The sequence below is a fragment of the Cherax quadricarinatus genome, chromosome 65 (assembly GCF_038502225.1).
Source record: "Cherax quadricarinatus isolate ZL_2023a chromosome 65, ASM3850222v1, whole genome shotgun sequence".
In the NCBI taxonomy this organism is placed as follows: domain Eukaryota; kingdom Metazoa; phylum Arthropoda; class Malacostraca; order Decapoda; family Parastacidae; genus Cherax; species Cherax quadricarinatus.
The window spans coordinates 5382917-5400974 of NC_091356.1; the positions used below are offsets into that span (position 1 = coordinate 5382917).

Below are 18058 nucleotides of genomic sequence, written 5' to 3' on the forward strand. Positions count from 1 at the left end.
TACTAAGTGTACCTGGTGTTGCAGAATTATACTAAGTGTACCTGGTGTTGCAGAATTATACTAAGTGTACCTGGTGTTGCAGAATTATACTAAGTGTACCTGGTGTTGCAGAATTATACTAAGTGTACCTGGTGTTGCAGAATTATACTAAGTGTACCTGGTGTTGCAGAATTATACTAAGTGTACCTGGTGTTGCCGAATTATACTAAGTGTACCTGGTGTTGCAGAATTATACGAAGTGTACCTGGTGTTGCAGAATTATACTAAGTGTACCTGGTGTTGCAGAATTATACTAAGTGTACTGGTGTTGCAGAATTATACTAAGTGTACCTGGTGTTGCAGAATTATACTAAGTGTACCTGGTGTTGCAGAATTATACTAAGTGTACCTGGTGTTGCAGAATTATACTAAGTGTACCTGGTGTTGCAGAATTATACTAAGTGTACCTGGTGTTGCAGAATTATACTAAGTGTACCTGGTGTTGCAGAATTATACTAAATGTACCTGGGGTTGCAGAATTATGCTAAGTGTACCTTGTGTTGCGAATTATACTAAGTGTACCTGGGTTGCAGAATTATGCTAAGTGTACCTGGTGCTGCAGAATTATACTAAATGTATCTGGTGTTGCAGAAGGCCGTGGCAATCACTGCATGTGTTGCATTTCTCTGTCTAATCTCTACCCTCATCCTCTGTCTGACCGGTGAATCCAAACTAGCGGTGTTTACAGGTAGGTTGAGTTACTGTATTTTCATTTACATTTCTTAACTGATGGGGATGGGGGATGATGTTACTGTGAACAATGAAATATTAGTGAAAAAACATTACAATGGAAAACTAAACGAGTGGAAATACTCACGAGTTTTCGCATGTAAACAGACAAGTCTTCAGAACACACGTAATCACTCGGGTATTTCAGTTTCTTGTGCGTTACTCCATTCTCATTCTGTACAATTGCAACTAACTTGAAGAATAATGAGAAACAGCGTTGTCTATTGGACGGCGGATCGAGCCTCCACCCACTCTGGTGGATATAATAATAATAAAATAATAATAATAAAGAGAAGAAGAAAAACTTTATAAAACTGGGATTCTTGAATGTGCGTGGATGTAGTGCGGATGACAAGAAACAGATGATTGCTGATGTTATGAATGAAAAGAAGTTGGATGTCCTGGCCCTAAGCGAAACAAAGCTGAAGGGGGTAGGGGAGTTTCGGTGGGGGGAAATAAATGGGATTAAATCTGGAGTATCTGAGAGAGTTAGAGCAAAGGAAGGGGTAGCAGTAATGTTGAAGGGTCAGTTATGGAAGGAGAAAAGAGAATATGAATGTGTAAATTCAAGAATTATGTGGATTAAAGTAAAGGTTGGATACGAAAAGTGGGTCATAATTAGCGTGTATGCACCTGGAGAAGACAGGAATGTAGAGGAGAGAGAGAGAGATTTTGGGAGATGTTAAGTGAATGTATAGGAGCCTTTGAACCAAGTAAGAGAGTAATTGTGGTAGGGGACCTGAATGCTAAAATAGGAGAAACTTTTAGAGAGGGTGTGGTAGGTAAGTTTGGGGTGCCAGGTGTAAATGATAATGGGAGCCCTTTGATTGAACTTTGTATAGAAAGGGGTTTGTTATAGGTAATACATATTTTAGGAAAAAGAGGATAAATAAGTATACAAGATATGATGTAGGGCGAAATGACAGTAGTTTGTTGGAGTATGTATTGGTAGACAAAAGACTGTTGAGTAGACTTCAGGATGTACATGTTTATAGAGGGGCCACAGATGTATCAGATCACTTTTTAGTTGTAGCTACACTGAGAGTAAAAGGTAGATGGGATACAAGGAGAATAGAAGCATCAGGGAAGAGAGAGGTGAAGGTTTATAAACTAAAAGAGGAGGCAGTTAGGGTAAGATATAAACAGCTATTGGAGGATAGATGGGCTAATGAGAGCATAGGCAATGGGGTCGAAGAGGTGTGGGGTAGGTTTAAAAATGTAGTGTTGGAGAGTTCAGCAGAAGTTTGTGGTTACAGGAAAGTTGGTGCGGGAGGGAAGAGGAGCGATTGGTGGAATGATGATGTAAAGAGAGTAGTAAGGGAGAAAAAGTTAGCATATGAGAAGTTTTTACAAAGTAGAAGTGATGCAAGGAGGGAAGAGTATATGGAGAAAAAGAGAGAGGTTAAGAGAGTGGTGAAGCAATGTAAAAAGAGAGCAAATGAGAGAGTGTGTGAGATGTTATCAACAAATTTTGTTGAAAATAAGAAAAAGTTTTGGAGTGACATTAACAAGTTAAGGAAGCCTAGAAAACAAATGGATTTGTCAGTTAAAAATAGGAGAGGAGAGTTATTAAATGCAGAGTTAGAGGTACTGGGAAGATGGAGGGAATATTTTGAGGAATTGTTAAATGTTGATGAAGATAGGGAAGCTGTGATTTCGTATATAGGCAAGGAGGAATAACATCTTGTAGGAGTGAGGAAGAGCCAGTTGTGAGTGTGGGGGAAGTTCGTGAGGCAGTAGGTAAAATGAAAGTGGGTAAGGCAGCCGGGATTGATGGGATAAAGATAGAAATGCTAAAAGCAGGTGGGGATATAGTTTTGGAGTGGTTGATGCAATTATTTAATAAATGTATGGAAGAGGGTAAGGTACCTAGGGATTGGCAAAGAGCATGCATAGTTCCTTTGTATAAAGGCAAAGGGGACAAAAGAGAGTGCAAAAATTATAGGGGGATAAGTTTGTTGAGTGTACCTGGTAAAGTGTATGGTAGAGTTATTATTGAAAGAATTAAGAGTAAGAAGGAGAATAGGATAGCAGATGAACAAGGAGGCTTTAGGAAAGGTAGGGGGTGTGTGGACCAGGTGTTTACAGTGAAACACATAAGTGAACAGTATTTAGATAAGGCTAAATAGGTCTTTGTGGCATTTATGGATTTGGAAAAGGCGTATGACAGGGTGGATAGGGGGGCAATGTGGCAGATGTTGCAGGTGTATGGTGTAGGAGGTAGGTTACTGAAAGCAGTGAAGAGTTTTTACGAGGATAGTGAGGCTCAAGTTAGAGTATGTAGGAAAGAGGGAAATTATTTCCCAGTAAAAGTAGGCCTTAGACAAGGATGTGTGATGCCACCGTGGTTGTTTAATATATTTATAGATGGGGTTGTAAGAGTAGTAAATGCGAGGGTCTTGGCAAGAGGCGTGGAGTTAAAAGATAAAGAATCACACATAGAGTGGGAGTTGTCACAGTTGCTCTTTGCTGATGACACTGTACTCTTTGGAGATTCTGAAGAGAAGTTGCAGAGATTGGTGGATGAATTTAGTAGGGTATGCAAAAGAAGAAAATTAAAAGTGAATACAGGAAAGAGTAAGGTTATGAGGATAACAAAAAGATTAGGTGATGAAAGATTGGATATCAGATTGGAGAGAGAGGGTATGGAGGAGGTGAATGTATTCAGATATTTGGGAGTGGACGTGTCAGCGGATGGGTCTATGAAAGATGAGGTGAATCATAGAATTGATGAGGGGAAAAGGGTGAGTGGTGCACTTAGGAGTCTGTGGAGACAAAGAACTTTGTCCTTGGAGGCAAAGAGGGAAATGTATGAGAGTATAGTTTTACCAACGCTCTTATATGGGTGTGAAGCATGGGTGATGAATGTTGCAGCGAGGAGAAGGCTGGAGGCAGTGGAGATGTCATGTCTGAGGGCAATGTGTGGTGTGAATATAATGCAGAGAATTCGTAGCTTGGAAGTTAGGAGGAGGTGCGGTATTACCAAAACTATTGTCCAGAGGGCTGAGGGAGGGTTGTTGAGGTGGTTCGGACATGTAGAGAGAATGGAGCGAAACAGAATGGCTTCAAGAGTGTATCAGTCTGTAGCGGAAGGAAGGCGGGGTAGGGGTCGGCCTAGGAAAGGTTGGAGGGAGGGGGTAAAGGAGGTTTTGTGTGCGAGGGGCTTGGACTTCCAGCAGGCATGTGTGAGCGTGTTTGATAGGAGTGAATGGAGACAAATGGTTTTTAATACTTGACGTGCTGTTGGAGTGTATTACAACCTAGGATTTCAAATGGCCTGTTATCCCAGGTGTAATGGGAGCAAATAAACACAGTAGAAAAAGTTTAGACTTATATTATCCTTCACCAATTATAACAGCAATATGTACACTATGTACAGTGATAAATATAGTGCACTCCACGGTAAGCAAGGCAGAAATAGAAGCCACAAGATAGCAGACCGTGCTTCAACCAGCTCTAGAGTGGGAATGACAAGGGCAGACAGGAGAGCGGTATCCACATAACCTCTGCGATTGTCAATCCCACCTTCTTATTGGCTAGAACCTGGTCACTAGTTGAACGATGGGGCCCCATCATCAACTCTTAGCAACCTGGTTCGCTGGTTGGGGGAGATAGCCTGTAAATGAGGGTGTGTCCATGCGCCGAATAAAGGTTACGTACTCTTTGCATGCCACACCCCCACCCCCGAGAAGGCTCAGGATTAGGCTGCCACCTCCCAGTGGTAACCGTGCCGCCATGGCACAAAATAATGGGACCGCCTATCCTCTCCACCATCCAACTCTTAGATAGAGCTCAGCTTTCCTAGTGCCTGAAAGCCAAACCCTAAACTCAGAGTGAGACAGCAGTCAGATAAGCCAACATAGGTCCAAGATACAAGCGGACGGTAGCCCGTATCCCCTCACTAAAAAAAACCCCCACATCAGGGGATAAAAAAAAGAGCTTGAAAGGGGGGTTACCACAAATACATCCTAACCTAAATAAAATATTAAACTAGACTCTTGACAAAGAGTCTGCCAACACATTTTCTTTGCCGGCAATGTAACGAATTTTGAAGTTATAGGGCTGCAGCCTGAGCGTCCAACGCATAAGCCTTGTGTTGTGATTCTTCATGGCTTGGAGATAGACTAACGGGTTGTGATCACTGTAGACTGTGACCACCTGCGATGTCTGGCCCACATAAACATCGAAATGCTCCAAAGCCATTACCAGCGCGAGGGCTTCTTTTTCAATGGTAGAGTAAGCTCTCTGATGTGGCTGGAACTTAGCTGAAAAGTATGCTACAGGCTGCAACTCCTTGTTCCCGATTTGTAATAGTACCGCCCCAACCCCAGACTCACAAGCATCAACCTGTAATGAAAAAGGTTTGGAGAAGTCTGGAGACAGGAGAATGGGTGCAGAGCACAATAATCTTTTTGCTTTATTAAAAGCAGTGTTACAATCTGACGTCCAATTAAAGGGAACTTTATGACTGGTAAGAGAGGTAAGAGGGGCTACAATATCTGAGAAATTCTTACAGAATCTTCTGTAAAATCCTATCATGCCTAGGAAACGTTGAAGAGATTTCCTATCATGAGGAACTGGATAATCTTTAATCGAAAGAACTTTAGCAAGTTTAGGTGCAACATTACCACTACCTACTTCATGGCCTAGAAAAGTGATAGTGGCCTGGCCAAAGGAAGATTTAGACAAATTAACTGTTAATTGGGAATTCTTAAAGGTCTCAAACAGAGCTTTAAGTCTAAGTAGGTGTTGATCCCAAGTATCAGACACCACAACAATATCATCTAGGTATGCTGCCGTGCCTTCAAGTCCTTTAATAGCCTGATGGATGAGTTTCTGGAATGAAGAGGGGGAATTTTTCATTCCGAAGGGGGTAACTGTATACTGATAATGACCTCCTGGAATTACGAAGGCAGAGATTTCCTTCGCCTTATCTGTCAAAGGTACCTGATAGTAACCTTTAAGGAGATCTAATTTGGACACAAAAGTAGCCTTACCCACAAAGTCAATTACGTCATCCAGACGAGGAAGAGGGTAAGCATCTGTAATTGTGACCTCGTTCACTTTACGGTAGTCTGTGCACATACGAAACCCTCCATCAGCCTTCTTTACTAGGATGCACGGTGAAGCCCATGGACTAGATGACTCCTCCACTAAACCATGTTCTAACAAGAAGTCTACTTCCTGCTGAAGTAGCCTTTGCTTTTCAGGATTAGCTCTGTAGGGGGAGAGTTTAATTGGTTTAGATTTTCCCACATCTACATCATGGTAACCTAACGTACATTTTTTCGGCACATCCGAAAAAATATTAGGATATGACTGTAGAAGCTCAGTTAAATTGGTTGCTTGTATTTCAGATAATCCATCCATTAACGGGCTAGGATCCTTGAGGAGGACAGAATTTGAAAGTTTAGTATTAATTTCAGAGATAGAGTGCAAAGAGTCAGAGTCGTCCTCAGAGGTAGAGGACAGAGTCATTACTGGGACTTTATCTGGTGTATGAAAGGCCTTGATTTGATTAATGTGGTAAGTTTTTGTTTTTGAGGTCTTATCAATGGGAGCTACCACATAATTTAAATCAGATAATCTACTTACTATCTGCATAGGTCCCGTAAATCTAGCTTTCAAGGTGTGGCCAGGTATAGGTTCCTGCACCAACACCTTGTCTCCTGGATGGAAGGAGCGGAATTGTGCACTTTTGTCATACCTCTGTTTCATCTTACTTTGAGCTATCTTTAGGTTAGCCGTGGCTAACTCACGTGCCACCTGCAACCTTGAAGACGGGTTGTAGAGTGCTGAGCTTACGTCTTCTCCCATCCATCCTTCTTTGAGCACCCGAAGAGGACCTCGTACATTGTGCCCAAAGATCAGCTCAAACGGACTATACCCTGTAGACTCTTGCACCGTCTCTCGTACTGAGAACAGCAACAACGGTAGAGATTCATCCCAATCTGTCGGAAAGTGCATGCAAAAACTTCTCATCATTGTTTTTAATGTTTGGTGGAATCTTTCCAAGGCGCCTTGGGACTGAGGGTGATAGGCAGTGGATAAGTTGTGAATTATCCCTAACCTAGTTAATACTTCCCTAAATGCTTTGGCAGTGAAGTTAGTACCTTGATCACTTTGTATAGTTTTAGGAATGCCAAAACAAGAAATGAATTTTGTTAAAGCTTTGAGAATAGCTTTAGTATTGATACTACGCATTGGGATCGCTTCAGGATATCTGGTTACTTTATCCATAATTGTAAATAAATACTGATTTCCAGACTTTGACTTAGGTAGTGGACCTACACAATCTATAATTAAATCTGCAAAAGGTTCTCCATCAGCAGGTATGGGTTGGAGAGGTGCAGGTTTAATAGAATGTCCAGGTTTTCCAACTTGCTGACATTCTCGGCAACACCTAATATGATTCTTCACATCTTTCTTTAATGTTGGCCAATAAAATTCTTTTGTGATTCTATACAAGGTTTTTGTAATTCCTAAGTGACCTCCTGATGACGTATTATGAGCTATATTTAATATCTGAGGTCTATACTTGGTTGGAACCACTAACCTGTCGTATAATTGCCGGCCCTCTGTCTCCTTACCAGTCTCAGTGCATACCAAATAATCATTTTTAACTTCATACTTGACTGGATGACCCAAAGAGGATTTACCCATGGCTGCCTCAAAAGTGAATTTTAACGAAGGGTCCTTACGTTGTTCCTCCCGGAAGGACAGTCCCTCGGGCATGGAAACAGAGACATCTGGCAATCCTGCAACCTGGGAATAGGAAGGCTTGATCGGGGTCTGTTCACTTGATTTACGAGACTCCGGCCGGTGTGTCTCATAAAACAACGTGGCTATTCCGAGATCGGAGTCGTCCAAGGATAGGTCAACATTCTCCCCAGACAACCCTTGGGATGTTGCCCGAGTTATGGCCAACACTGGAGAAGCATTAATCATTATAGGTTCAGGACACGAAGTAACAGTAGTAATGTTATTACCCAGTAATAACATGGCATTTTTCATGGGAAATCCTTTTGAGATACCTACAGTCAAGTACCCAGTGTAATATTTGCACTGTACATAAATTTTATGCAAAGGAACTGAATATATAGCTCCTCCGTAAGCTTCCAATAAAACTGAGGAATTCAAGGAAGTATTCTCTGAAAGGGGTAATATTCCTTCTCTGACAAGTGAGCAATATGCTCCAGTATCTCTAAAGGTATTTACTTTAGTTGGTTCTGAGTTTTCCTGAAGGGAAATAAGACTTTCGCAATAATAAGGGGCCATACCTTTTTCTACTTCTCTAGGGGACATGTTACTAGGGATATTAGAGATTTTCCCGATGGGTTGAGGTTTTTGGGGGCAGTTGGAACTGATATGACCTACTTTATTACACCTGAAGCAGACGACAGGCTTGCCCTTTACTCCCTGATGACGTTGCAAGTGGTGTCGTTCTGGCTGGTGCCTCTCTGGATATTGTTGTCGAGATGCTCCATAAGTAGTTTGCCTCTCCGCAGGGGGACCATATGTTGAGAAGCGTGGCTCACCAGGTGACTTGGTTGGATGTCGTAGACGCTCTCCCTCCGGCTGGCACTTCATTCTCCAATGTTGTCGATCTCTGCTCACGCCAGACTGTTGAAAAGAGAGACGGGACCGCTCGGACAAGGAGCGGTTCGTTTCGAAGGTATCAGCCAACCTGGCCGCCTCCAATGCAGTGGTTAAGTCACGATCCTGCAGAAAGACACGAACCTCTGGTCCCACAGACTCCAGCAGGTTATCAATCAGAATAAGCTGCACCAGCTCCTCAAAGTTAGAGACACCACTCGCTTTATACCAGCTGGTAAAAGCTTTGGTTTGCTGTCTCACAAAGTCCACCAGGGATTGACCAAGCTGCCGCCTGTTCAATTTGAAGGTCTTACGATATTTAGCTGGGATACATGTATATGCTCCCAACACTGTGGTCTTCACTACTTGATAATCAGAGAATTCAGCGTCAGTTAATACCGACGTAAATTCCTGTGCCTTACCCAATAATGCTGTATGAACCAACGCTGCCCAGTGCTGTTCCGGCCACCTCAAGGCTCGAGCCTGATTTTCGAAGCTTTCGAAAAATTGCTCTGGTTCGGCCTCATTGAAGCGGGGAACAAGCTGTACTGCTTTTTGTAAACTGAAATCGTTTACAGAATGCGAAAACTGCCTCCTTTCTCTTTCCCTATCAAATTCTTCCCTTGCGAATGCTCTCTGTTCCCTAGTTTGCTCAAGATTGATTTTTGCCAGCTGAAGTGCCAACGACGCTGATTCACCCTGAGACAACCCATGTGCACTATACTGACCATTTTGCTCCGTAGGTGTATCATCTTCCTCCTGCGAGAACATAGTAGTTTTTGCCCTAGCTCCCGTAGAGGGAGGAGTCTGATGTGCCATCTCTTCTTCAATAAGTATGTCAGCAATAAGTGAACGCAGTTGCGCAGCTGTAAGAGTGCGTTTATAGGGAATGCCAATGGAACGAGCAATTTGCCAACAACGCTGTAGGGACAATTTAGGTAGGTTATGCAAAGTATATGCCGACACCAGGCGTCTGACTCGTCTAGGTGGCATAAGTTATTCGCTATGCACAGTACGAATACCCCAACGTAACACGTTAATTTGCAGAACACGCTTAGCTATGCACAGTACGATTGCAGAATACGCATACAAGCAAAGCCGACTGCACACAAGATTGACCGTAGCGAAGCGAGCACACTGAACAAGCTAGTAGCGAGCTGTTGAACGATCACACAATAGCAAGGCTGATCATAAGCAACTGACACGCAAAATTTGTAAAGCGAAGCGAAACAGCAAGCTACACAATGTTCCTGCTACAAGCTTCACCCTAAGCTCAACCGTTTCTCTAAGTCCAGCTCTCGGACAGGCTACCCATATTACAACCTAGGATTTCAAATGGCCTGTTATCCCAGGTGTAATGGGAGCAAATAAACACAGTAGAAAAAGTTTAGACTTATATTATCCTTCACCAATTATAACAGCAATATGTACACTATGTACAGTGATAAATATAGTGCACTCCACGGTAAGCAAGGCAGAAATAGAAGCCACAAGATAGCAGACCGTGCTTCAACCAGCTCTAGAGTGGGAATGACAAGGGCAGACAGGAGAGCGGTATCCACATAACCTCTGCGATTGTCAATCCCACCTTCTTATTGGCTAGAACCTGGTCACTAGTTGAACGATGGGGCCCCATCATCAACTCTTAGCAACCTGGTTCGCTGGTTGGGGGAGATAGCCTGTAAATGAGGGTGTGTCCATGCGCCGAATAAAGGTTACGTACTCTTTGCATGCCACACAGTGTGAGCAAAGTAACATTTATGAAGGGATTCAGGGAAACCGGCAGGCCGGACTTGAGTCCTGGAGATGGGAAGTACAGTGTCTGCACTCTGAAGGAGGGGTGTTAATGTTGCAGTTTAAAAACTGTAGTGTAAAGCACCCTTCTGGCAAGACAGTGATGGAGTGAATGATGGTGAAAGTTTTTCTTTTTTGGGCCACCCTGCCTTGGTGGGAACCGGCCAGTGTGATAATAATAATAATAATAATAATAATAATAATAATAATAATAATAATAATAATAATAATAATAATAATAAAGTACTGCAGCTTTAGAGTGACACAGGTAAAATTAATATATATATATATATATATATATATATATATATATATATATATATATATATATATATATATATATATATATATATATATTGTGGAAAATTGCATTTGTCTGAATGTAACTAATTATGTACATAAGAGTAAATGATAACAAAGATAATTATTATTTATCAATGTTACATAGACAAGTAGGAATTTGGGACACCTAGGTCGCAAAAATGTCCCCCTTCGATACCTACGACTGTCATAATCACGAGTTGCTCTGGACCTATTAATTAAATGAAATATACATACTCCAGGAATGCTGGTAAATATATAAATTTGTGGACTGTATATTAAAAAATTATTATATATAAATTCACATATACATAACAGAAGGAAAATATATCTTAATATCACTCACCAATTTGACTGGATATTAAGTTGTATCATACTCAGAAAAACCTCACTAACTAAATTTATGAAAACACTGGCCAGAATTATACACAAATCTAGAGAGCTTATCTGAGGTTCATGGAGCTGTCTTGTCCAGTCGTCTGATATCTCAAGTTATGCAGGAATGCACATCCAACAATTTTGCCTCCTATTTGAGGTGTCAATCCAATTTTAACCTCTAGAGCACGAAAAATTCTTCCCATTATATTAACGTTGTATCCAATTCAAAACCAAGATGGCGAGTCCCGTCTGCGCAGACGTAGGCTTTCCGTTTTCTATGACATAAATATTATTAAATACAGTATGGCCATCTATTTACATATAAATACTGAATTTCTGGAAAATGTATACAGTATTTTCCACACTGCGGCCGGCCGGAGTTCGTTGCTAAATGACTCAAATTACTCCTTCCTTTAGGAGATGATTCCAGCCAGTTCTGGCTTGAGTGGCTGTTCTCCTAGTAGGTCTTACTACGATTTCATCTTCTGGCATCACTTGGTCTGCGTTATCTTCCATATCACTTGTGTCACTTTCCCTCAGATTTTCGTTTATGTTTGATTGAACACCTAATTCCAAGGGAATCAATTTATTAATTGTGCGTAAACTTTCCTGGCCATGACACAACACTTTGACATTCCTGACAACACCTTGTGTATCTGGGTACAATGTCAATACTTTGCCTAGAGGCCACAATGTTCAATGTTGTTCAGTGTCAATTAACACAATGTCACCTGGTTGAATGGTCTGTTGATTTACTGCCTCTGTCGCACCATAAAAGTGTTCACGTAGTGAAAGAAGATATTCCTTATGCCACATATTAGACCAATGATCAATTACTTTATTTAACATTTTAAATTTATTACACAACACTGCCGCATCATTGTAATCTTCATCGCTTTCTTCCGGATTATCTCTATAGACAGGGGCAGCTTCCAATTTCCTTCCACATATTAGGTGAGAAGGTGTTAATACATCTGCATCAGGTGTATCACTCATGTACGAGAGAAACCTATTATTTATACGATTTTCTGCCTCCACTAACACTGCACGGAATTCTTCCAAATTAATTCTCTTCCAGTGTAGTACTTTGCGGAGACACCTCTTTACTGTGCCTATCAGTCTTTCGTACAGCCCCCCCTGCCAAGGGGCGCTAGGAGTAATAAATTTCCAGGTACACCCTCGCTGGGTTAACAGAGATTGAACATCATTACTATTATTTAATTCTATCAAGTGTTGAGCACCTGCTACAAAATTTGTGGCATTATCCGAAATCATCAACCTCAGACAGGATCTCCTAGCTGCAAATTTTTGAAACAGCTGTATAAACTGTTCTGCAGACAAGTCCTGTGCCACTTCTAAATGAACTGCCCTAGTAGCAGTACAGGTAAACAAACAAGCATACACTTTCAGTGGAACACCATTTGATGTACCTGTTAAAATTATTGGACCACTATAGTCTACACCTGTTACATCAAATGGTTTCACTAACTGTACACCCTCCTTTGGCAATGGTGGAGGACCTGGGTACATATAGGATCTGGCATCCACACGGCGACATATTACACAAGATTTAATCACCCTTTTTACACTTTGCCATCCTTGTGGAATCCGGAAAGTTTCCCTAATACAATTTAAGGTATCTTGTACCCCACCATGCATTACATTTTTATGGGCATTTAGAACAATCAAATTTGTTAGATGATGAGTTTTGGGCAGTAAGATAGGGAGTTTAGCATAATCACCCAATTCAGCATTTTGTAACCTACTCTGCACCTAATTACATTGTTCTCTAAATACAGCCCCAATTTCTCTATTATAGAACCTTTCACAATTTTTCTTTCCATCATCAATTTAATCTCATTTCCATAGATTTCCTCCTGTACCCTCTTTATCCAATATTCAAGAGGATGTGAAAACTTATATGAAATATTTATCTTGTTTAGAAATTTAAACACCAACTTAGTTACATTGATTAGTTTGGGTAAAGAAGAATATCTATTTATGTCAATGGCTAAGGGAGGACAAACTATTGGAGCGGTGGTCACAGTAATTACAACAGGAGCAATATACGCCTTTTGTACAGGCCAATTAGCTTTATTTACCAACCAGCTCGGTCCTTTAAACCATGATACAGCATTTACAAATTTAGCATAAGGTAAACCTTGAGACAAGAAATCAGCTGGATTCTCCTCACCAGGTATATGATTAAATGTTAACATATGCTGACCCAAACTATTATACTTCTCTTGCATCTGATTAATTTCAGCGACTCTGTTTTGTACGTACACAATTTTACTGTTTCCATTATGAATCCATTGTAAGGATACCTAATTATCAGACCAAATTACAGTGTCGCTAATATTTATCTCCTGCAACTTATTTCTTATATAATTAGCTAATTTGACACCTACATAAATGGCTGTTAATTCCAACTGAGGTAAGGTACGTGATTTAATTGGAGACACTTTAGCCTTAGACATAACAAGAGAAATAACACTATTACATTGAAGATAAGCAACTGCTCCATATGCCAATTTTGAAGCATCACAATAAATGTGGAGTACATTTTTCCCATTTGGATTGGCCACCTGGCATGGGAACTCCAACATTGGATTTTTTTCATAATCACCAATTAATTTATCCCACCTGTTAATGAATTCCTCAGGTAGAATTTCATCCCAAGCACATTTAAGTTTCCATGCTTCCTGAATTAATAATTTCCCTCTTATAGTAAGGGGTGACACTAAACCTAGTGGATCAAAACATTTGGAAACTTCAGCAAGCAAAACTCTCTTAGTTAATTTATTAGGCATACTGTAATTATTAGGTTTTAACATTAACAAATCTCTCTCAGTAAACCAAGCTAAACCCAATACATTACTACATTTTGGCACTTCATCTCCAGGGTAATCTTTACTTATTTTGTCCTTCAATTTGGACGAATTACTATTCCATTCTCTCAGAGGCATATTTGCACTTTGCATTATTTTATTAGCCTCTCCATAAGTCATTAACAGTTCCTCTTCAGTTGACGTCACACCCAGGAAATTGTCCACATAAAATTGTTTGCTCATTGCTTTACTCAATGGACTTCCCGTACATTTAAGGTGTGCATTTATTGTCGCTTGAAGTAGGAATGGACTGGATGTAGCACCAAATAATACGCTCCTAAAGCGAAAGGTTTTCAGAGGGCTAAGTGGGTCACTAGGATTCTCAGGCCATAAGAAGCGGGTACAATCCCGGTCAGCCTCTTGTAAACCCACTCTTATGAAAGCTTTACTTATGTCAGCCGTAAAGGCATAATTTTTCATCCTGAAATTTAATAAGATATCTCCTAATTTTTCTGTCAACGACGGACCTGTAATCAAACAGTCATTTAAACTAGGTACATTTTTGTTACTCCTGGCACTACAATTAAATACAATCCTCAAAGGAGTGGTCTTAGAATCCTTCATCACTCCGTGATGTGGCAAATAGTGACTATAAATTTTGGCTTGCTCAGGAGGTACTTCTTCTATAAATTTATTAATTAACTGTTCAGCAATTATATCATTATAGGCAGTTAACAATTCTGGTGTCTTACTCAATTCGTGGAGCTGAGCCTTTAATTGTCCATACGCCATTCTGTAATTAGTGGGCAATTCTGGATGGTTCAGTCTCCACGGAAGTCGTACCCAGTATTGTCCAGATTCAAATTTTACATCTCTCAGGTATTGTTCTTGAGTAAAAGAATCGTCTGGACTTTCTTCATTTACATTTATTCCAATGCTGTCTAATTCCCACAATTTATGCACTGGCTCAACACCATCCTCTATGAAAGAATTATACTGGGGCACGACTTCATGAGTAAGACACGCAGTTATGTTATTTGTAGTTTCCTCTAGTCGTGAATTATTATTACGAGGAATCCTACCATACATTACATGGTCTCCTGCAGTCTTCAAAAGGGTGACACCACATTTCTTTACCATACCCTTTACAAAGGAGGCATAATAGTCACTACCTATCAAAATATTTATTGGGCCTACAGAATCATCACTTACACCTGAAAGTGCTAAATTTACATTATGTGAGAGTCTTTCTGTAGCTTTACTAAGCCCTACTGTAGATATTTTCTCTGGAAGTCTATCTACAGTTACTGCATTAACACGTTTTTTCTCATTGCCCAACCTGACAGTTGCATAAACAGTGTCATACAATTGAGCTCTTTTATCTGAGAGAAAACCAGATAATTTTAAAGTTGTGGGATCTCCCATCTGTACTTTCATACCATCAAGACATTTACGTTTTATGAAAGTACGCTGGGATCCCTGGTCCAATAATGCAGTTACATTTTTTGATTTATGCCTTTTATCATCAATTTTTACCTGTAACACAGGTAAGGCTACTTCAGCAAAACCATCATTATTAACATTAGCAGCAATTTTTACATTAGCTACTGTTGTGTCAGGATTGTCAACATTATCATTATCAACATTATCATATAGACCTTTACACATGACTATATGGTGTCTTCCTTTGTGACATTGATAACAGAAGTTTAATTTGGCATGACAATCCTTTACATTGTGATTACCTAAACATCTGATACATCTGTCAAGTTCCTCCAATCTTTCAACTTTATCATTCCATGAATTGTATGCATTGCAATTCTTAGAAAAATGAGTACCCTTGCAGAAAAGACAATCTCTCTTTTCTGTGACTGGTTTCTTATTAACTGGGCTACTCTTATGAGGGTACTTATTCTTCTTACCTTGTGGAGAATCATTATTTCTGATTCCTGCTCCTTGATATGCCCCTATGTAACTTCTTTTAGGAAATGAATTTTGATTGTTACTATTGGGATAATTTTTCCCTTTGTGAAACTTGACAGATACCTCAGAGTTATTATGTGTTGCATCTTTAAAATGAGTTAGTTGGCTGGTCTGCAACTGAACAATTAATTCTTGTAGACCTAGTCTTATTTCCTCCAGACCAAAATAACCTTTGTGATATTTATTCGAGCTCCATTCAAGTGTTTTACAGCTTAATTTATTCTGTACCATGGCACTCAATAACCAGATTGATTCCTTCAGATTATATTTATTACTTAAAGTTTTGAGAGTGCTCTCCAGTTTAACTCTAAACTGCTGTAAACCTTTGTAAGTGTGATCTCGGGATTTTCAATTAACAATGATTTTCACTAGATCCAACCTACTTTGTTCTATATTACCATAAGTGACTTTCAACAAGTCAACTGCTTCCTTGTAAGAGTCATCTACATTGGGAAAGGCTTGTATGAGTATGTGAGCATCTCCTCTTACCTGTCCTTTGAGGTAAAATAATTTAGTTACACAGGCTAGGTCACTCCTATCATGCACAGCTGCTTTAAAAATTGACCAAAATTCCTCCCAATTTTCTCCAGGATTAAACACAGGCAAACACAATTCTGGGAGTTTTGGCAAAGACATTATTTGTTGGAGCAGACTGACCAACTGCCTGGTTTACACATTTTAATTTATTCAAGGCCTGACTTTTACAAGAAAGAATCTTTTCCTCTAATTCATAATACTTATTAATCATGAGATCTATTTCAGTCTCATCTACACAGCTTACTAATAAATCTCCTTCATATTTGTTGTAATATAATTTGTATGAATCATATCTATTCCCTAAAGCATCTAAATACAATTTTAAATCATCAGTATTCACAGTTTCTTGATTCATTAATTCCAAGCATTTATTATATGCCTTGGTTACATGAACTTTTTTAGCCTGTATTGATGCTTTCTTTACTCTATATTCCATATGTTTGTCTTCTACATTAATTTCCTCATTTTCAACCATGATGCAATGTATTAAATTCAACTTAATAACACTGATTATGTACTAAATTATGCACTTTATAAAGGTAAATAGTACAACTTACCTTTAAATAAATTCTAGCTACTTGAGCTCAGCAATTACATGTAAAAAACTGTAATATAAATTTTAAATATACATTAATAATGTTAGCTACACTTGAGCTTATCAATTACACATACATTGATATAAATCTTGGCCAGAATTGTCTATCAAATTAATATTGTAATAATTATAATCCACTACACATTAAGCAAAATTAATATTATACACATTAATATAATTAGTTACACTTGGCTTATCAATTACACATACACTTATACACATTAATATAATCTTTAGCCACACTTGACTTATCCAAATTAATATTGTAATAATTATAATCCACTACACATTAAGTAAATTTGTGAACTTAACATCCACCTCCTGTCATTTCACATATAATTATTAAGTAATTAACCAATTAATAACTTCACTAATTACCTCCGGTTCAAGAAGGACCAACTGGCTAATTAAATGTGGAAAATTGCATTTATCTGAATGTAACTAATTATGTACATAACAGTAAATGATAACAAAGATAATTATTATTTATCAATGTTACATAGACAAGTAGGAATTTGGGACACCTAGGTCGCAAAAATGTCCCCCTTCGATACCTACCACTGTCATAACCACAAGTTGCTCTGGACCTATTAATTAAATGAAATATACATACTCCAGGAATGCTGGTAAATATATAAATTTGTGGACTGTATATTAAAAAATTATTATATATAAATTCACATATACATAACAGAAGGAAAATATATCTTAATATCACTCACCAATTTGACTGGATATTAAGTTGTATCATACTCAGAAAAACCTCACTAACTAAATTTATGAAAACACTGGCCAGAATTATACACAAATCTAGAGAGCTTATCTGAGGTTCATGGAGCTGTCTTGTCCAGTCGTCTGATATCTCAAGTTATGCAGGAATGCACATCCAACAATTTCACCTCCTATTTGAGAGGTGTCAATCCAATTTTAACCTCTAGAGCACGAAAAATTCTTCCCATTATATTAACGTTGTATCCAATTCAAAACCAAGATGGCGAGTCCCGTCTGCGCAGACGCAGGCTTTCCGTTTTCTATGACATAAATATTATTAAATACAGTATGGCCATCTATTTACATATGAATACTGAATTTCTGGAAAATATATACAGTATTTTCCATATATATATATATATATATATATATATATATATATATATATATATATATATATATATATATATACACCAAGTGGTGTATATATGGTATATATACACCACTGAGAGAGTTTACTTTAATCCCTTTTTAAGGTATTATA

The 18058-nt window shown here is 39.1% G+C and overlaps 1 protein-coding gene across 3 annotated transcripts in view; it reads left to right on the top strand.

Moving 5' to 3' along the window:
* The window catches only part of LOC138854636 (uncharacterized), a 41542-nt gene that overhangs the window by 15726 nt on the left and 7758 nt on the right, over positions 1-18058 (top strand). For 2 of the 3 annotated variants that reach the window (XM_070098897.1, XM_070098898.1), the window contains exon 2: positions 631-727. The exons of the other annotated variant lie outside the window; for it this stretch is intronic. In XM_070098897.1, coding sequence (XP_069954998.1) covers positions 631-727 — 97 coding nt within the window. The remainder of the gene's footprint in view (positions 1-630; positions 728-18058) is intronic. 3 annotated transcript variants of the gene reach the window in all.